Source organism: Protomyctophum parallelum (assembly GCF_964188405.1).
Source record: "Protomyctophum parallelum genome assembly, chromosome: 5".
Taxonomy (NCBI): Eukaryota; Metazoa; Chordata; class Actinopteri; order Myctophiformes; family Myctophidae; genus Protomyctophum; species Protomyctophum parallelum.
Window position 1 is genome coordinate 51915207 of NC_139702.1, and position 18537 is coordinate 51933743.

The 18537-nt window shown below is 41.4% G+C and overlaps 1 protein-coding gene across 1 annotated transcript; it reads right to left on the reverse strand.

Moving 5' to 3' along the window:
* Positions 1–5268: 5268 nt before the first annotated feature.
* Positions 5269–18318, reverse strand: slc26a11 (solute carrier family 26 member 11). Its single transcript, XM_083765207.1, has 15 exons — positions 18285–18318; positions 17297–17368; positions 16307–16529; positions 15241–15433; positions 14719–14804; positions 12030–12252; positions 11346–11524; positions 11190–11262; positions 10687–10798; positions 10231–10286; positions 9428–9568; positions 9057–9184; positions 8476–8575; positions 6907–7040; positions 5269–6728 (listed from the first exon to the last, which is right to left on the reverse strand). Exons 3-15 carry the CDS (start codon positions 16526–16528, stop codon positions 6600–6602), a joined length of 1776 nt encoding a protein of 591 aa, XP_083621333.1. The 5' UTR covers position 16529; positions 17297–17368; positions 18285–18318; the 3' UTR covers positions 5269–6599.
* Between the last annotated feature and the right edge of the window lie 219 nt (positions 18319–18537).

Below are 18537 nucleotides of genomic sequence, written 5' to 3' on the forward strand. Positions count from 1 at the left end.
GTGCCGAATCTGGGTTGTACATGGTTTGTTGCACTCCCTCTGGTGTTGTGGGTGTGGACTTCGTTTACATTAAGGAAGTATTTAGACAGGTACATGGGTATCTTGGTGGTGTATCGAATCTTGTGGACCAGACCCATTGCAAGATGCTGTACTCTGTCGTCGACCCTAAGCCATCCCAGCCTGTCAAAGTGGGCAGGGGTGAGGTGGGTTCGGGGGGTGAGGCCAAGTAGGAGCCTGACCAGTTTGTTTTGGGAGGTCTGGAGCCTTGTTTTAAGGGCCTTTGAGGTGCTGTGGTACCAAGAGGTGGATGCATAGTCAAAGAAACCTTGTACGAGGGCTCCTGTTAAGGTCATGGCCAGTGGCCTTGTGGGGTTGGAGGGCACTAAGTTTTTTAAGTACCTCCTCAGTTGTTACCATTGCCATTTTAAAATCATCTTTACAAACACCTAGGTTTTTGTAGAAGGCTTTGATGTGCTCTACACCAAAACGCCCAGAGTGGGAGGGCAGTTTGTTAACCAGCATTGTTGCAATGTTTGTAAAGAAGTTAAGTGGTTGGCTACATCAAGCTTGTCAGTGATGAGGGTGTTATTCGATTTGATGTTTATGTTAGTAAACCTGGTTTTTAGTTTCTGACCACAGCCTAGTTGGTTGTTTAGTAGCTTCCAAAGCTCCCGAGGATTGTTTTTAATTTCCTTGGCTTTATCATTGATAAAGTTACTTTTTGCTGATTTGGTCATGGCAATAACACCATTTCTTAGCTTGTTACATTGGGTTTTTAGGATGTACAGTGGTTTTCATTGCAGTCAGTATGTCCGAATTCATCCATGGCTCCGAGCGGGTTTTGACCCTAACGGTTCTCAAAGGAGCCATGATGTTTAGTACTGATGTAAATTTGGATTTAAAGCCAAGCCATGCTTCTTCGACTAGTGAGCTCTTGAGCACATCGGACCAATCCAGACTCTCCAGTTCAAGGTTAAAGGCCTCCCTAGAGTAGGTTTTGAGGTCCCTAGATATGACTGTTTTGTGACAGTCAAACTTTTGTTTTTGTTTTTTGCGGGTACAGAAAATCATAAAATGATCGCTAAGCCCACATGCAATAACCCCTTTCTTGGAGATTCTGGATTTGTCCGTAGTCAGAATGAGATCAATGACAGTTTGAGTAGAATCACACACTCTTGTGGGTTGGGTAATTAGCTGACTGATACTATGCAGATCACAAAACCGACAAAATGACTTAAACACAGGAGCTTCCTTACGATGCATATCCGTATTGTAGTCGCCAATCAGGATTTTCTCTACACATTCCTCCCCAGCTAAGCACCCCTCAAGTATATCATAGAACTCATTCTGATCAGGCGGTCTATAGACGGTGCCCACTAATACTGATTTAGCATTTTTGAAAATTAATTCAACCCACACAGTTTCAATTTCATCATGCTGCAAGTCAGTACGAGTAATGTATTCAGTATCTTGGTGAATATACATGCACACGCCACCACCATGCCTGTTTCTGTCATTTCTAATGACTGAGTAATTTTCTATTTCAATCTCTGGGTCTTTAGTAGACTCATCAAGTTTAGTTTCAGAGAAACACAGTATGTTTGCCTTACCGTTTTGAAACAGATGTCTGATCTCAGCCAGTTTGGGACTCAGGCTATTCACATTAAAATGAAACAGGTGAAGGCCGTTGGATGCGACGATTGTGCTAATTTCGTCGGCATGTCTGGTTCAATGCTAATAAGTGCTTCAATGCAAATGTAGAAAACTATAATTGCAAAATATGCTTAAAGCCGTGATGGAGACATCATTCACAGTCTCTTCTTACCTGGTAGAGGTTGTGTTAAAGAGAGGAAGCCTGCAGCTGAGCATTTATACCGTAACTGTTGGTGTCATAGGGACCATGCAACGTGACGTGACTAAAAAACTTTAAATAGAATGATGCCAAAGGTTGTGAATAATTAACTTACCGTACTCATCCTTAGCGGATGAAATTGGCAAACAAAAATGACATATATTTCAATACACCCTGAGTCAATATGTCCAATGCTGCCACAGTAAATGCAAGACCAATAAAGTCCTTTTGAAGAGCCAAACCCTGTTCAAACCTTTCAATATGGTCTGGCCTTTTTTGTTATCACCTTTTTTTTTTTCTTTTTTTTTTTAAGATATTTTTTTGCGGCTTACGCCTTTATTGATTTTTTTAAGGGATAGAAAGTAGGCTGACAGGAAACGGGAGAGAGATGGGGGGATGACATGCGGTAAAGGCCGTGTCGGGTCCGGGAGTCGAACCCGCGGCACACCGCGACTGGATCACCAGTCCGGTGCCCAGACCGTTACGCTACGGCCTGGGCTTGTTATCACCTTTTGTCACAGAATATGACAGTTAATGTTCACTGCTTTTTTCCTGCATGTTACTGCTTTGTTTCAGTTCAATGATAAATAACCTATAGGCCTATTTATCCTACATTTCAGAGGTTGCCTTGTATGTTAATAAGTTCATTGTAGGCCTTGTTGGGCAACCATGTCATCCCTTAGTCTTTGCAGCCTTTCTCTGCTTCATGCTTAACTTTCAACTACAAATAAATATCTACTAAGCCACTTCTAATCATGATTGATTGAGAACATTGAGGTCCTTCCCATAAATGTCCCAAACTTAAACTTGGGTGAAAAAACTGGACGGTTGAACCATTTGGATCAATTGTCCTGTTGAGCAGAATGGCCACAAACCTGGAAACAAGGCTGGACTTTATCAGCCGACTATCTTTTCTTGACTGATGTGATTTAATGTGTTTGAATGCCTGCCACTTCTAATCATGATTTATTGAGAACATTGAGCTAGGTCCTTCCGATAAATGCCCCAAACTTAAACTTCCTGTGTTTTAGTGGTACAGTGGTACAAGTGTATTGACATTCACCTAATACTGAAAGGCTGTCCTGAAATGGGAAATGTCTTTTGCAAACTTTTATTAGCAAACACATACCCTCTAATGCAATTCAAACACTGTAGACAAACATAACCTGAGGTTATATTAAGTAGGTGAGGTGATAAGCACTAAGCAGCCCAATCGCATTTAAAGCATACAAAATGTCACACACAGTAATATCGTGTTAATTTAACTTTTTTAACTTTTTATTTAAAAAAAGATTATAAAAACTATTTTAATTTGGAGACACTGGCTTGTGAAATAATCTTTTGTATTACCGTATAAGTACACATTGCATTTATTAGACATTATTTGTATTCCCTTTGAAATTAAGGGACTCCCAGATTATATGCAATTAAATACCCACAATTACATAATGAAGTGAACCACAACATGGGGAAACAATTGAGCATCTTGTTAGTTCAGGCATTCTAGGCCATGTACAGTAAGTAGTCAAGCTCCTAGCTCAGATAGTCAGCTGAGCTCAGCAGAGCAACTGTCCAGGTCAGCCGACCGCTCAGCTGATTCATTCAAGTAAACTAAAAAAAGCTAATGGAAGTAAAAGACAGTGAATACTAGTTATTGGACATGGTCAATCACTATATTATATTTCACCCTTGATTGTCAGATATCATATATTAGGAATATTAGCCAAATAGGAAGAGTACAAGGCACCCTCCTCAAGCAAACCAGCAAATGATGTACACTGTATATGTATACAGTAGCAAAGGTGAGCTGACCGCTTGGGAAATAAGCTATTAAAGTCATAACGACACCGCCACTTCAAACTGATCCACCGTAACATTCATGAAGACAACTGGGCCTAGTGTGAGAATTACAGGAGAGCAGGAGGCAATATTTTGTTCACACAGGTTGACATTGAAGGAAGACATCTCTGGAGTCTCCCTGGAACAGGACGAGCAGAGCACAGAAAACAAGGCCTGTTTTTGGCACTGTGCTCTTGGTCACAGACTGAGGTTGGGCTGATCTATGCCTTGTTAATGGCCGAGCACACCTATGTCCCCCTCATGATTTCGAAAACACAGGACATGATGTTAAGTCCAAAGTGCCTAGTATCTTCCACAAAACAATGGCAGACTACTACTCCACTAACAGTTCTGAACGAAAAAAACAAAAAACATTGCATGGATGCACCTGGAACGTATCCTTGGTGATGTTTTCCAAACAAGGTCATCAGGGTTTCGGGTCACTCAGGTGACCCCAAATGACACCTTCCAATCAGGAAGTAGACAGGCAAATCGACTAATGGCGCAAAGCATCTAGGAAAATCTTTGAATGCAGATTGTGGCCCCTAGATGTGTCACAGAGACTACATTTTTGGGGAGCGTTTAAGGGCCGATTCATACTCCTATTTTACCGCTGTTTCGGCGCTGTAGTGCCGAAATGATTTCGGCTCGTCAGAAATTTTCAGTAGCACCGAAGAGCCGACTTTAGGACGGTACCCGCCCCCCCCGAACCTCAAATGACGTCAAATTGTAGGCTCTACAGCGCCGAACCGACTTTTATTCGGCTCTAAAATAGGAGTATGAATCGGCCCTTACACATTGCTAGGTATTTTACATATTATTGCTTGCTTTAAGTGATGAAACTTTGGCACCCCCATATTCCTTATTTCCTTCATACTTTCACCTTTAAACTCGATCCACAATAAAAAAAAACACCGTACTGTGGACAAGCATGCTTGAGATTTGTACTTGTAATAACTAGTATTTTTTTTAAATATATATTTAACTTCAAGTGCCCAATGTAAATGCATTTTCAAGCTTTTTTCTTTTCACCCGTTTGCAGTCATGTTACTTCAACATGCTTACTTACAGACTACATTTCAACATAAAAGTGTAGAGCTATCTTAGGAATCGCTGTTATCAAATGTTTGATAACTTTTATACTTTTGGAGTTCTCATTTAAACCACATGCGGTATTTTCAGCTCAGTGAATGTTAAAGGAACACTCTACTCAACATTCTTAATAGTAGTAGACAGTAACATTTACATATGAACGTTTTGAATAATTTCCCCCCAAATAATGAATAAATAATTAAAGGTAACTGGCTTATGCACTTTGCAAAGAAATGCTAAAATTACAATCACACAATCTATCTATATCTCTCACTCACTCACTCACACTCACACACACACACACACACACACACACACACACACACACACACACACACACACACACACACACACACACACACACACACACACACACACACACACACACACACACACACACACACACACACACACACACACACGTCACCCTGGGTTACCTAGCCAGGGCAAAGTCGTCGTCCCCCCCCCCCAAAAAAAAGAAGGAAAAAAAGCAACAAGAATGTTTATGAAAACTGTTTAGTATCAAACAGATCACTTACACAACTTCCATTTAGCACATTATGATGACACTAAAAGCAACCTCTGCTGCTCTAAAATCTCTAGATTGTAATGATCTAATCCCTTTAAAAATTAATTAATTAATTAATTAATTAATTGTTGTACAATTGTTGCAAATTAGTGTTATGTTATGTTTAACAATTATTATTTCATACAGAAGGATGGTCTTCCTGCAAAGCCTTGGACCTGTTGCACCGCCATGCAGGTCTGACTAACAGGATGTCTGACTTATCCAGCAGTCCCCAAAGTTTTGCTGCAGGGTCTTCAGCCGGGGACCACCAGATGTTTCGCCCCTTATCTAGTCTCTTGGTGGCGGGGCAGTGAACAGGGACATCTCCCAGATACCGCCTGCAGCTCAACTTATTTTAATGCCCCCCCCTCGTCGTCGCAGCCAGAGGCTTGCTTTCTCTGCTTCCTCTGAGAGTTCTTTGGTGGCTTTTCTCAGTCTAGCCTCACATCCACGTCAACATCATTTAACTGCACAGCAATGCATATAATTCCTCATCCATGTTGAATTCACCACTGGTAAGCTGGTAAAGATGTTCTTTTGGTCTTCCGGAAAAAGATCTTGTGATAGACATGACAAATCAGGGAAGGTCATGTTGATTCTTCCGCAAAGGGTCACGTGATATGCGTGTGAGAAATCACGGAAAGGGCAGGCCATGTCATGACGGGTAAGACCCAATCAGGAAGCAAACGTGTGTCTGTACAGTACACCGTCCACTACAATCCATTGCTGGCAATTTGCAAAACAAATCAGCAGTGTTTTCAAATGTCTCTGTGTTATGGCTTCAAGTTATGTGGATGCTAGGTGCAAATGTATCAAGTTATGTTTTCAAACAAAAACATGTTCATGTGGATGTAGCCTCAGTATTATTCCCTCCTGTCCTTTATCAATCTGGGAACACATTGGGAAATGGTGTGTGTCAACAGTCTGTCTCAAGAGACTAGTCCTTTATAGATCCAGTTCCTACTATCTCAGTTTGAAGAGATACTTCAGTTAAACAAAAGGCACATTGTTTGGATCTATACACTCAGGGAAAGCTTTAAAATTAGATTATATAAAATCAGTGTTGTCCATTTGTCAAAGGTTTCATACCTTTGACAAATGGACAACATTTGGTCCGATTATCACTTGGTGGGTATAGCTTCAATTGAGCCACACAGCTAGCATAATCAATCTATACCATTGTTAGGCCATTCCTGTTGAACACCACTGTGTGTTCCGATTGGCCTGCCCTAGATACACAAACCGGCATCAATTGATCTGTTGGTTATGCTGAGGGGGTTGACTAAATCGCTCTGCAGTCTGCAGTGCTGCCTCCACATCGTCTGCATGCCGGAGACCTGGTAGATCTGCTGCTAGCAGAATCTCCAGAACAGCAGGCTGAGAAAAGAGAGAGAGAAGACAAAACGGATAGATATATGATAGTCAGAACTACAGAGTGAGGCTCATGTTGACAATAACATCATTATATTTTCCCATTAGCTTAAATGAATAATTGTAGACTGATGTTTGCATGACTACTTTAACTGGAATACAGAAAAGTGAGCGATGGCTGTACCTGCAGCCTGGAGAAGACCATGCTTGCTCCCCGTAGTTTGAACTGTCTCAGAAGGTCTCGGAGTTCGTTAACCACTGTGTAATCTATGGTACTGACATGATGGCAGTCTAGGACAACTGAACGGGGTGGAGAGGCTGGATGAGAGAGAGAGAGAGAGAGAGAGAGAGAGAGAGATCAAAGGAGGAAAAAGGCACACTCAAGTCAAAGAGCAGTCTAGAAGTCTCTTGAACACAAACTTCTTATACAATAAATGAATTATCTGCACTCTCTTGAGAAGTTTTTAGAGGAAGGTGAACATTTCCCTCGATTTACTGCTGCTGATCATCTTTATTGTCACATCACAGTTTTATAAGTAAAAAGGTGGGTGAAATTTGTTTTTGCGCATAGTTCCCATTGTGTTATTTTTCCAAGAAAACAAAGAAAGGGAAGAAGAGAGGGGGGTAGGAGATTAAGGGAAGAAAGAAAATAATTTGAAGCTCGTTCCAACTTCCATGCAAAAACCAACCAGTATGAGTCACTGGTGCAGTGACAGTGATCACTTCTGACCTGTTATCACGGCCTGTGCATAACTGTGGTTCTGCTTTTCCAGAAAGTGTCTATCCTATTCCTGTTAATTTTCCTATAGTTTCGTTTAATTGGCTCACATAATGTGAAGGTGTCATGTGTTTCCAGGTCAAATCTGCTGCCGAGCCAATGAAACAAAACTATAAGAAACTGAATTGGGACAGGAAATGTGTATGCCACTTTCTGGAAAACCAGTGCTACAGTTATGCACAGAGCCAACTGTGTTTGTGCAGGAGGCAATGGTGCATATTGAACCAATCATGGTGAGCCAGTTTTACCTCTACACCAGCAAAGGCACCAAATATGAATATCCTTGCATGTGAACATATACCATACGCAAATACGCATACCATATATATTGATAGGTATTTTTGGATTTGTTTGTACATTTGTTTACATGTGCCCTGCAATAATTATGAATCATTACATATGCCCTATGATTTAATCAGGTGCCTTTGTTGTATCGTCATGTCACACTGCCCCACTGAGGTACATCTCATCTCATCCCCTAGCCAGATAAAGCTTTTCTCCCATTTGCCACAGATTGCATGTGTATCTGTGAAAACTGTTGTTTGACCCTGTAGCAAGGCAGTCTTCATGTCTCCCCCTAAACATTATTTACGTCTTAAACCTTTTCCCAATCTTGATTCTTTTGCCCTTGGTCTCTATGCGCCCAGAGCAGAGCAGACAGTCTCCAACTAACTTGTTAGCTGGTTGCCAGTAACTTGAGTAGTGAACTACATTGACTTTATTAACTACCTTAATTAGTAATTTATCCATTCATTTGGTCTTCGATCCTCCTTTTTATCTATTAGATATGCTATGCCAAAAAACGAAGTAATTTATTAATTGATCACATGACTTTGTTTAGCCAGGCTTCATTTCTGTAGTTCCAGATTTCCACCACACAATGGCGCTCAGCTCACATAAATGTTGCATGTCATGAAGAGGTGGTCTTTGAGGGTTTATCATTAACAGGACTCAGGACAGCATGCAGATCATTACCTTGTAGAGCCTGGGTGTGAATGACATGACTGAGGTATTCTGTGGCAGGAAAACTGAGTCCACTGCCCAGCTCGATCAGTAACACATCATGATCAGAAACCTGTAAGCAATATGGACACACTGTTAAGAGTTGGGTACATATACAAATGCACATGCATTGCACACATGAAAATAGCAGATCTACAAGCTCACAAAGCGTTGCGAGCTTGTAGATCAGCTATTTAAGTTTAAATAGGGCTTTAAATAGGGCTGAAGTTCTTGTTTGAATATTTGCTACTACCACCAAGATCAAGTATGTTTATAAATAAGAATTCAAATAATTGTAGTAGAGTAAAAATACAACATTTGCCTCTGAGATGTAGTGGAGTAGAAGTAAAAGTATTGATATTTTTCAAATACTCCAGTGAAGCAAAAGTACCTAAAAGTTCCTTGAGTACAATATTAGTAAATGTACTAAGTTACTTTCTATCTGCTATCTTATCCAGTGTACTGTGTGAATGATGACTGTGCAGGGTGAGATTTGTGCGTGATTTGTGGACAATCCCAAGTAACCCAACCAATTTTACAAGACTTTCCGCCACCTTGAACTTGGGCCTGGCTATGTTGTAGAGCAGCATCACTCCAGATACAGCCACTCCTCCTATGATGCCATACTGCATCTCCCACAGGCAGAGCAGGAATGTCACAAAGAAAGGCAGCAGGTCTAGCTCTGTCAAATACATTAAACATACAACTTATATTAAAGATTAAGATACACAAAACAACACAAGCACTTTTTCTTTTTTTAATGTTCTAGTAAACTGTAGGGACCGTAAAGAGAGGCACATCGCATGTGCAAAATACAATGTCCCGTGTCAGTAAAAACAGGTATGTTGTGATACCTGCATCAAGTGTGCATGTGTTAAGAGGGCATTTAAAAACACAAACCATTATAAACCATACACACACTTACTGCGTATTCTCCACATCTTGGCTACTACTTGGTAATCCACCATAGGGGCTACTGCACAGATAATGACAGCTGCCAAACAAGCTTTTGGGATGTAGTAGAATGCTGGCATAAGGAACGCCAAGGAAAGCAACACTATCACACCTAAACACGAAAGAGAGAGAGAGAGTGAGAGAGATGGGGGGTCCTTGTCATTCTACCACTCTGAGAAATGAGCTTTGACCTTCAAAACTTCCAATTATTAGACACTGCTAGTCTTTAGACATGTCAGAGATCTCGACCTCCCAGTACCAATATTGGTGGTGACATCTAAATATTGATAGGCGGGGATTTCTGATATGACTATACCAAAGCCATCTAATAGAAGAGTTGCGATATTGAGGGGGCATAAAACAGCCCGGTCACGTGGTTCCTGTACTCGCGCGAGCCCATAGACTCCAATGCATTCCGTAAACTTCTGGTTATCCCCATGCTCAATAGAAGTGTATGTAGAAGAGCCGCCATTGGACTGGCTCCATGAAGTGAACGTGTTTGCGTAACTCTGTCTTACTCTACGGCTCTGGAGAGAGCCTCCGACTACAGGAACATGACCTGAAGGATATTTCAATTTGGCACAAATGTCAAGGTTCTTGTGACCTCACAAAATACATTAAATACAGATCAATATAGGGTAACATATTTTACATTGCTTCCTTACAATTTAGGAATCTCTCTTTATTAAGAACCACTTAACTGCACCAACTGCATGAATAAATATGAATAATCTAAATTGTCACCAAGGTATCGTATAGGTATATGTGACTTACTAGTGACGACCCCGCCAGCTGGAGTGCACACACCAGTTTGAGAATTTACAGCTGTCCTGATGAAAAAAAGACAAGATTAACTGCTCATTGATTGACTGCTCATCTGCGACACACACACACACACACACACACACACACACACACACACACACACACACAACTCTCTCTCTTTGTCTCGTTCTCTAGCTGTAGCCACATCTACCAATTTAGATGTTTTTGGCTGTCTGCTTCTTTTCTGGGTTTTTAGACAGCTGGTGGATGGAAATGAAGCTCCACCCACGCGGCTGACTGCCGCGGGGGCAGGCGTTTCCGGGAATCTGTCTGTCGCGGCAATCTGCCGCGTGGGTGGAGCTTCTTTTCCATCCACCAGCTGTCTAAAAACTCGGAAAAGAAGCTGGGAGACAGCCGAAAACGTCTGCGGCTTTCGGCTCAGGTGTGGAAACCCTGTCTCTCTACCTTCCAAAGCTGCCGGTGACTGGATAGGCTGACACGAAGGAGCCCATGATGTTTGTCAAACCAATGGCAAACAGCTCCTGGTTGGCATCAATCCTGTAATCATTCTGACTGGCTAAGAACAAGACCAGAAGCCAAGGTCAGCCAATCAGCAATGAATCATGAACGCAATTCAATGGAAAAAGCATAAAGGTTGGTTTTCAGTGGAGTGGTTAAGACACATTTTCACATTCTGTCTATGGATTGAGTCCTGCTAGTATGTATGCATGTTTACCTCTCTGAATTTATGCTGACCTGTCTCAGTAATGAAAACTATACAAAAGTGGTATAAACACATTATATTCCATTTAATAAAAAAAAGCAGGCTTTGTTTAACCTAAGGGTTAGTTGAAGCCCAAATACATTAAGCCGGTAAACAGTAGTTTAGTAGAGTGAGAGAGAAAAAAGGGAATCTGTCAAGTTTCATCTAAATCGGATTAAAGTGGCAACAGGTGTAATAAACTCACCAAAAGCTTTAGCAATGGCGATGCTCTCCAACAGACCCATAAAGGGAATGACAGCCAGCCCACCTCCAAAACCCTGCCCCAAGGGATTGGTTGTTCAGTTGTCATGTTCAGATAAAAGGTGTTATTATTATGATAGCACCGCTGTCGACTGCTTACCTCTACAATCTCTCCAAAGGAGATGACAGTGCCGTTTGGCGTGGTGTCTGTGGTGGGTGGGGGTTTGAACGGGGGTAGGCCCTCCGCAGTTTCCCCAGTGATGGTGAAGATGTGGGAACCATATGCATCCCATGAGAACGCTACTAAGGATGCAGCTATCACCACCAGAGCGTTGCGCACTGCGCATGACAGGAGACAAGATAAAGAAAAGGAAGATTTGATTTAACCATATGAACCCTAGTGTCCCTGGCATGTCACAATTGGTGAAAACAGGCGAACATTTGGCAAAAGTAGCAGATCTAGGTCCGGACCGGACCGGCGCGGTGGTCCGGGCACCCTAGGCTGCAATGGCAGCTAGACAGCATGTTGCGGGTTCGAATCCCAACGACCTTTGTAGCGTGGTACCTCCCCATCTCTATCCCCATTTCCTATGAGTCTACTCTACCAATGTATAAATAAATGCATCGAAATAAAAAAAAATGTTTAGATCGAGCTCACAATTTGCAGTGTTGCGACAGGTTTTCAAGCAGAAATGGTCCAAAAGGATAGCACTGAAAAAATACTTTGCGGTCTTGCTTCCATTCAGGTCGGATACATTCATTCAAAACACAACAATGACATCACCTTGTATATCTGCAAGAGAGAGGACAAAAATGAGAGGGCCAAGTACAGACCCCGACTGACCTGTAGCAATGCCCACGACCATTTTCCTGGCGACTCTGCTAGAGGTGGGGGAGTCCTCAGCAGGAGGTCCAAGCTTCTTCTTCATCAACATTAACATGACCAGCAGAGCGAGACACAGCAGCCCCAGGACCACGTCTCCTATCCTAGCCTCAGGGAGCTTGTAGAACGTGTAGTAAACCTGCATAAAGAACTGCTGGGGAACACCTTTGAGCCCCAGTATGTTCTGGACACACACATGACACACTCAACATCAACTACAGTAACAGTATGCATTTTCACTTTATTGAGACAAACTGCTGTGACGTATGCTGACAGGGAAACCCCATATAATAATGGTAATAACAATAAATGATAATCGTGCTGCACTGCTGCTACAAAAAACTACAATTATAATCTTTGTGCATGCGAGTGTGTTTCTGTGAGTGTGCGTGTCTGTCCTTCCTGCATATATAAACTGCTCAACCGATGGACGTGCAGAGCGCCTGAGGGAGTGTGGTGACCGGCATGAAGTCCATCAGATCGGCAGTTATCTATTTCTGCCGAATGTTCACCTAATATTGACATGCCCAGAGTGGTTCAAGTCAATGAGTCGGTTGGTGTGAGCTCGCCACCATTGGTGTGTGAATGTGGGAAGTGAGGACGCTGGCGTCGACTGTTCGCCGCTTCACCTCCCAATGTATGAATGAATGAACCATTGTAAAGCGCTTTGAGCACTTGGAAAAGCACTATGAAAATGCAATTCATTATTAAGTTAACTGCGTGCAAATAAAAACAATGGGACACAGTCTGGTCCAGAGTGACCATCCATCTTTGTTCGCAGAACATCTGACTCCCTGCAGGCTAAGTGTTGTGAAGACGTTAAGTAGTGCCAACTGTTCTCTCATATATCACATGCTTTCTTTCATAATTACGGTCTGGGAGTATGGTTTCATAATTATTTTCGAGCATGCCTCCAAACTGTCATTCATTTTATCGGTTATAGCATTCCATCATTTCCACCCAAGTTCATTTCAAATTATGTATCCCAGTTACACCTGATATCTACACAGACAATTGTACACAGATATAGAAACAAATATAAAAAACTCTACGATTGCATGGAGTGAGTGAGCATGACGATGCATGTTCTTGAATTGCAGATGAGCTTGATATGATTTGAACTATCTTTGACTGTGCATGTACAAGAAAACATATTTTCATTTTGTGAAAATTCAAAACAATAGATACAAAAAACTAAAAAGAAACGGGTGCAAAATAACCAAAATACAGAGCAGAAACCCAACCTTCGTTCACAGCATTGCTGCATAATGGAGGCTGGCAGTCAGTGACACATCTACACTACCTCACTACACCTAAATCTTGGACGTTGTTCAAGTTCAAGAACAACAAGAACGACCGTAACGAATCATATTAGGGAGGGGCACTGTGTGAATAAAAGATGAATGAACCCTGGCAGCATGTCAATGGACCAGGATTTGCACCTGTTTAGCTGTCGTGCCTGATTGCCTGTTCAGGAATTCAGCTCTGGGTATGGGTGATAATCTATATAGAGCACCTTAAAATAATTACAAAGGGCTAAACAAGGCAACAATAAGTACAAGACATATGTATTAAAGGATGACTTCATCCATTTTCAAAATAATTAACCTAACTTCATATAATTGGTCCTCACTAATGCTCATTATAATATGGTACCATTTTCCATTTATGTCTACTCAGTCTGTGTCTCAAGAGGGCTGTGGGCAGTTTGTAAAGCCGCCTGCCAGTGACATCATCGATGGGGAATCCAAGCTAATAGAAACTGCAGGCTTTCTATTCCTGGAAAGTTAATCATGCTACATAATGGATAATGAATGGAAGCCATTGTTCTCACACTAATAAAAATAAAACCTTTTTCTCTCTTTTTTTCCGGTTGGTTGAAATCAGGTGATATCCAGGGCCAGATCTGACTTGATTTGGCCCCAATAGAGACGTCACTAATTCGTCCAGGTCCTGACCGTGCATGCTGGGTAATGATGATGTCAATGGTAGGCGGGTTTCTTCATAAAGGTGGTTGCACACCGGCCGCGTTTTTCGGAAAATCGATGGAGAAACGCTGCTAAAAATCCGAAAAACGCGCTCGGTGGGTGGGGACCTTTACTCTCTGATGAGACGCAGACAGAGTAGAAAGAAATGGTACCATTTTATCATAATAAGAGGACTTATATGAAGATAGGTTGAAAATGGGTGAAGTGGTCCTTTAAATTAAACTGCCATCATTATTATTTGTAATTGTAACAGTTTTTGTTTATATGATTTATTTCTTGGATATTTTGTTCCACTGCTACTGCATGAGTAATATTTGTTATGATGTAACATCAATAGGGTGGTGCCCAGAATTCTAAATTCTAATGGTGCCTAAAGTCAAGGATGTTTGCACTTCCTCCCATTCAAGTGGAGACAAGGGAGAAAAGGAGTTTTGTTTGTTGTATTGAAATAGAATATCAAGGTGAATATTGTATGATATTTGAATGTTTCAAACAAGAGGTTTTCACTCAAAGAGCAATAAAAAGAGGCAATGAGGCATGTATAAAAGGAGGCGTGTATAACTTTCTCTTAATTGGGAATAACATGACCTAAAAACTACCTCTGTGTGTGTATGTGTGTGTGTGTGTGTGTGTGTGTGTGTGTGTGTGTGTGTGTGACGCACCTTGACTTGGCCAAAGCCTATCGTTACAGCAGCAGAACAGGTGAAGCCTTTTATTACAGGATAAGAGATAAAGTCCAACAGGAACCCTGCAACCATAAGATACCATAGGATATGATCTCTATAGGGCCGTAGAATACATAGAGGTCACCTACAGTTGCAATCCAGTCTCACTGGCTCAGTCTCATCTTACTACTGTAGTTACGTAGCATGTTCAGGACATAATGGCTATAACAATTACAAAGAAAAACCCAGAGGCAAAGCTCCATCACATTTTAAATGAATCACAAGACAAGACAAGACAAGACAAGACAAGACCTATATTGATCCCGGGAGGGTGGTCTCATGATGTAACCTTTTGGACAAACCAGGTAGCTAATAATGCAAGGTCATCCTAACTAGGTACCAAGGTGACAGGAAGCATCCTCGAAAATGAGACAAAACCACGGTATTAGTTAGTCTCCTCCCTGCCACCACACTGGCAGGCTAAGTGTTAAATCCGTAATCATGCATCTCCATCCTCACCTAACCTCAGCAAGGCCAGAGCTGCCTGGATAGCTCCACAGAGCAGACTGAGGAGGACAGCTTGGTTGGGGTGTCCCCCCACAACAGAGGAACACAGGAGGGACATGATGGCTGTAGGACCCAGGGTTATGTCCTTAGAGGTCCCCAGGATAGTATAGATGAACCCTCCCATAAAGGCAGAGTAGAGGCCATACTGTGGAAAGTCATATTGATTTGGACACAAATTAATGTCGTTCTTGACTCAGTAAAATTGTGTTCAAGTCTGCAAATAAAAATAAATACTAAAAGGTGTCTGCACACTGCTGCGCTTTTCGGATATTTTGCAGCGTTTTTCCGACGTTTTACCTAAAAACGCGTTCAGTCTGTAAAGACCTTAAGGGTGCGTTCGGATATAGCGCACTGTGCAATACAAACTAATATGGATCCATCTTTTGCTATGGACAAGCATTCATGGATAATGTGGACAAAATCAACTATGACCAAACACCCTGATATTAATATACTGTAACTATGCTATACTTTCACAAAACACAAATTGTATTGTTGATGAATAATCATCAGTAATGCCTATAATAACGGATAAAACAGCTAGAAGTAGAAAAGTCACTTTACTGTAATGCAGACGTGCCTTAGCCGTGACGACCTATGCAAAGGCTCAACTTATGTAACTTAGATACAGTAGCACTTTATGTAGACTTAGATAGCACTTTATGCAGACTTATAGCATTCTATGTAGACAGCACTAGAATGTTATGTAGACATAGAATTATAACCCATTCTGACCGGGCACCCATTTTGGTGTTGGCATCATGTTATGCTTTAGCTATTGAAAAATAGCAGATCTACAAGCTCATATCGCGCCACCGAGTGGCGCGATATGAGCTTGTAGGTCTTCTTACGCATGTTTCATGATAACTACTGTTTATGTATGGGATGAATTGCCATGCTTTATGTTCTTGCTTAATGTAAGTCGCTCTGGATTAAGAGCGTCTGTACACATATAACCTTTATTTACTAGAGCAGACAAGCACACAAACAACAGAACTCAAACCAGCCCCCAACTCACTTGCACAGGAAGTCCTGCAATTTCAGCATAAGCCAGGACTTGTGGGATAGCAGTCAACCCCACTGTGAGGCCCGCAATAAGGTCCATCCGTAGCCAGCTTAGGTTGTACCTCGGTAACCATGACAGGATGGGCAGCCAAGCCTTCACTGTGTTGTAGGAGCAGAGGGTCTTCACCTGGTCCTGGACCGGGACCCCTCCCAACAGGGGCATGGTGTCTGTCATACTGCGAGTGGGGAAAGGAGGGGTGAACAGCTGGTGCATAAACGGTGAAGGCAAAGTGTCTTTCTTAGACTACTGTAGCAAATATAATGCCTTTTTTTTTGCAATTGCTATACATCATGCCTAAACTGGCTGACCACACAAACACACTTAGAAAGAAAGAAAGATGAAGAGTGGACGTTTGTCCTTTCGTTCAAGTCATTAATCTGCTCATAGCAGTTGACATATTGAGTTGATTAGATTCCGCTAGATTCTATTTCCTTCAGAAGAATCCTCTTCTCCTCAGGTTGGACACTTAAGCAGGGATGCACCACGTGAGTGAATGAGTGTGTGTGTGTGTGTGTGTGTGTGTGTGTGTGTGTGTGTGAGAGTTTTATAGTATGTGACATTACTGACGTGTGTGTGCAATGTGGATGAGCAAGTGTCTTTCTTTATTCCTGAACAGTTTAAACCTGACTGGTTTGACCAGTTGTATGAGTGAAGTATCCAGCACATGACAATATTGACAAAAACCTGCTGATCACCAGGTGGTCAATATTTGCAAAACACATCGTATTACTCCTACAAACTTCCAAAGTTTGCAGTGCTCCGTTTTGAACAAAATGCCTAAAATAATGAACACAGCACAAATCAAATCAGCCTTGCCACTCGCCTGCAGCAGGTCCATTTTTGCAAAGCACATTTTTTATATTACTTCTACAGTCAAGTGATCAAGATGCATCTGTCTGATTATTCATATTCCATCAACATTGCTGGCCCACAATAACCTACCTGACCTGTGCTCCGAGGAGCACTTTTTCTAGTTGGTTGTCATGTCTTCATATCTATGCAGTCAACTTTGACCTGTTTAATAAAACAAAGAGTTAATCGGTCAGGGAGGTGGATTAGTTTGATTGATTTAAATGTTGGTTAACAGATTGCAGAAGGGTCACAGTCCCAATGAAGGTACAGGTCAATACAAAAACTGCTAAGAGGATGAAACCAGAAAAAGCACTAAGAATTGTTCACGTCCTCCATTTTCAATTCATCAAAACATTTAATATGTTGTGTATAGAAATATACACATCTATGCCAAACAAGAGAGAAATAGAGACACACACACACACACACACACACACACACACACACACACACACACACACACACACACACACACACACACACACACAGTTGATTTGTCCAGTTAATAATTCTGATTATAACTTCGTTATTATACAGGTTTAGCAATAACTTCCAAACAGAGCCTGATAATAATAATATGATAAAGACATGTCACATAATAGACAAATGGCATAATAGACAAATAAAACAGGGTAGCCTATGGCTCTATGTTTATAACCACATGACATTTCGGCTGAAGCAAAGGTCAGCATTGCACAGCTCTTCCAGTCTTCCAGACGAAGATTAGGCTACCTGACAAAATCCAGAGTTAACAAGAGCTTTTGTTTTGTTTTTGATGAATTGAACAATGTGGACCCTGTTGTAAACAAGTGTAATGATTAATTGGGTCGTCCACTCACAGTTTTGTATTGAGTTTGTGCTTAAAATGTACTGTAAATTCTACAAACTGTTAATAAATATTTCAATCAATCAATCAAGCAGCTGCCAGCCTGTCACAGCGGCTTTTTAAAAGTAGAATACTGAATATTGAATGGAATAAAACGGAACAAACATTTATACGAATTATACGAATTAAGACCAAATTAATAGAATAAAATAGACTAGAACATATATATATATATTTGTAATCGTTTTTTACCCAGTCAGACTCAGATTCCTCTCTTTAAATCCACTTCTGCGGTGTTGTTCATTCACAGATTTTACTTTACTTGAAGAAACCACTTCTCCAAAAGATCACGCAGATTCATCACATTGCAGACCGAAAAGAAAAGAATGACTAGTTTGCACAATCTCACTCTGACACAATAAACCACTTGTGTTATGCAGAGTACTGTAAAACCATAGAGTAAAACCATCAGTAAACACTGTTCTTCACGTGACTATTGTCATGT

Coding starts and splice junctions, on each gene's coding strand:
- slc26a11 (XM_083765207.1), bottom strand. CDS start 16,528: ATGACAGACACCATGCCCCTGTTGGGAGGGGTCCCGGTCCAGGACCAG. Junction 11,525..12,029: donor GGTCGTGGGCATTGCTACAG/GTCAGTCGGGGT, acceptor TGTCATGCGCAG/TGCGCAACGCTCTGGTGGTG. Junction 11,263..11,345: donor CCTTTGGAGAGATTGTAGAG/GTAAGCAGTCGA, acceptor CCCTTGGGGCAG/GGTTTTGGAGGTGGGCTGGC.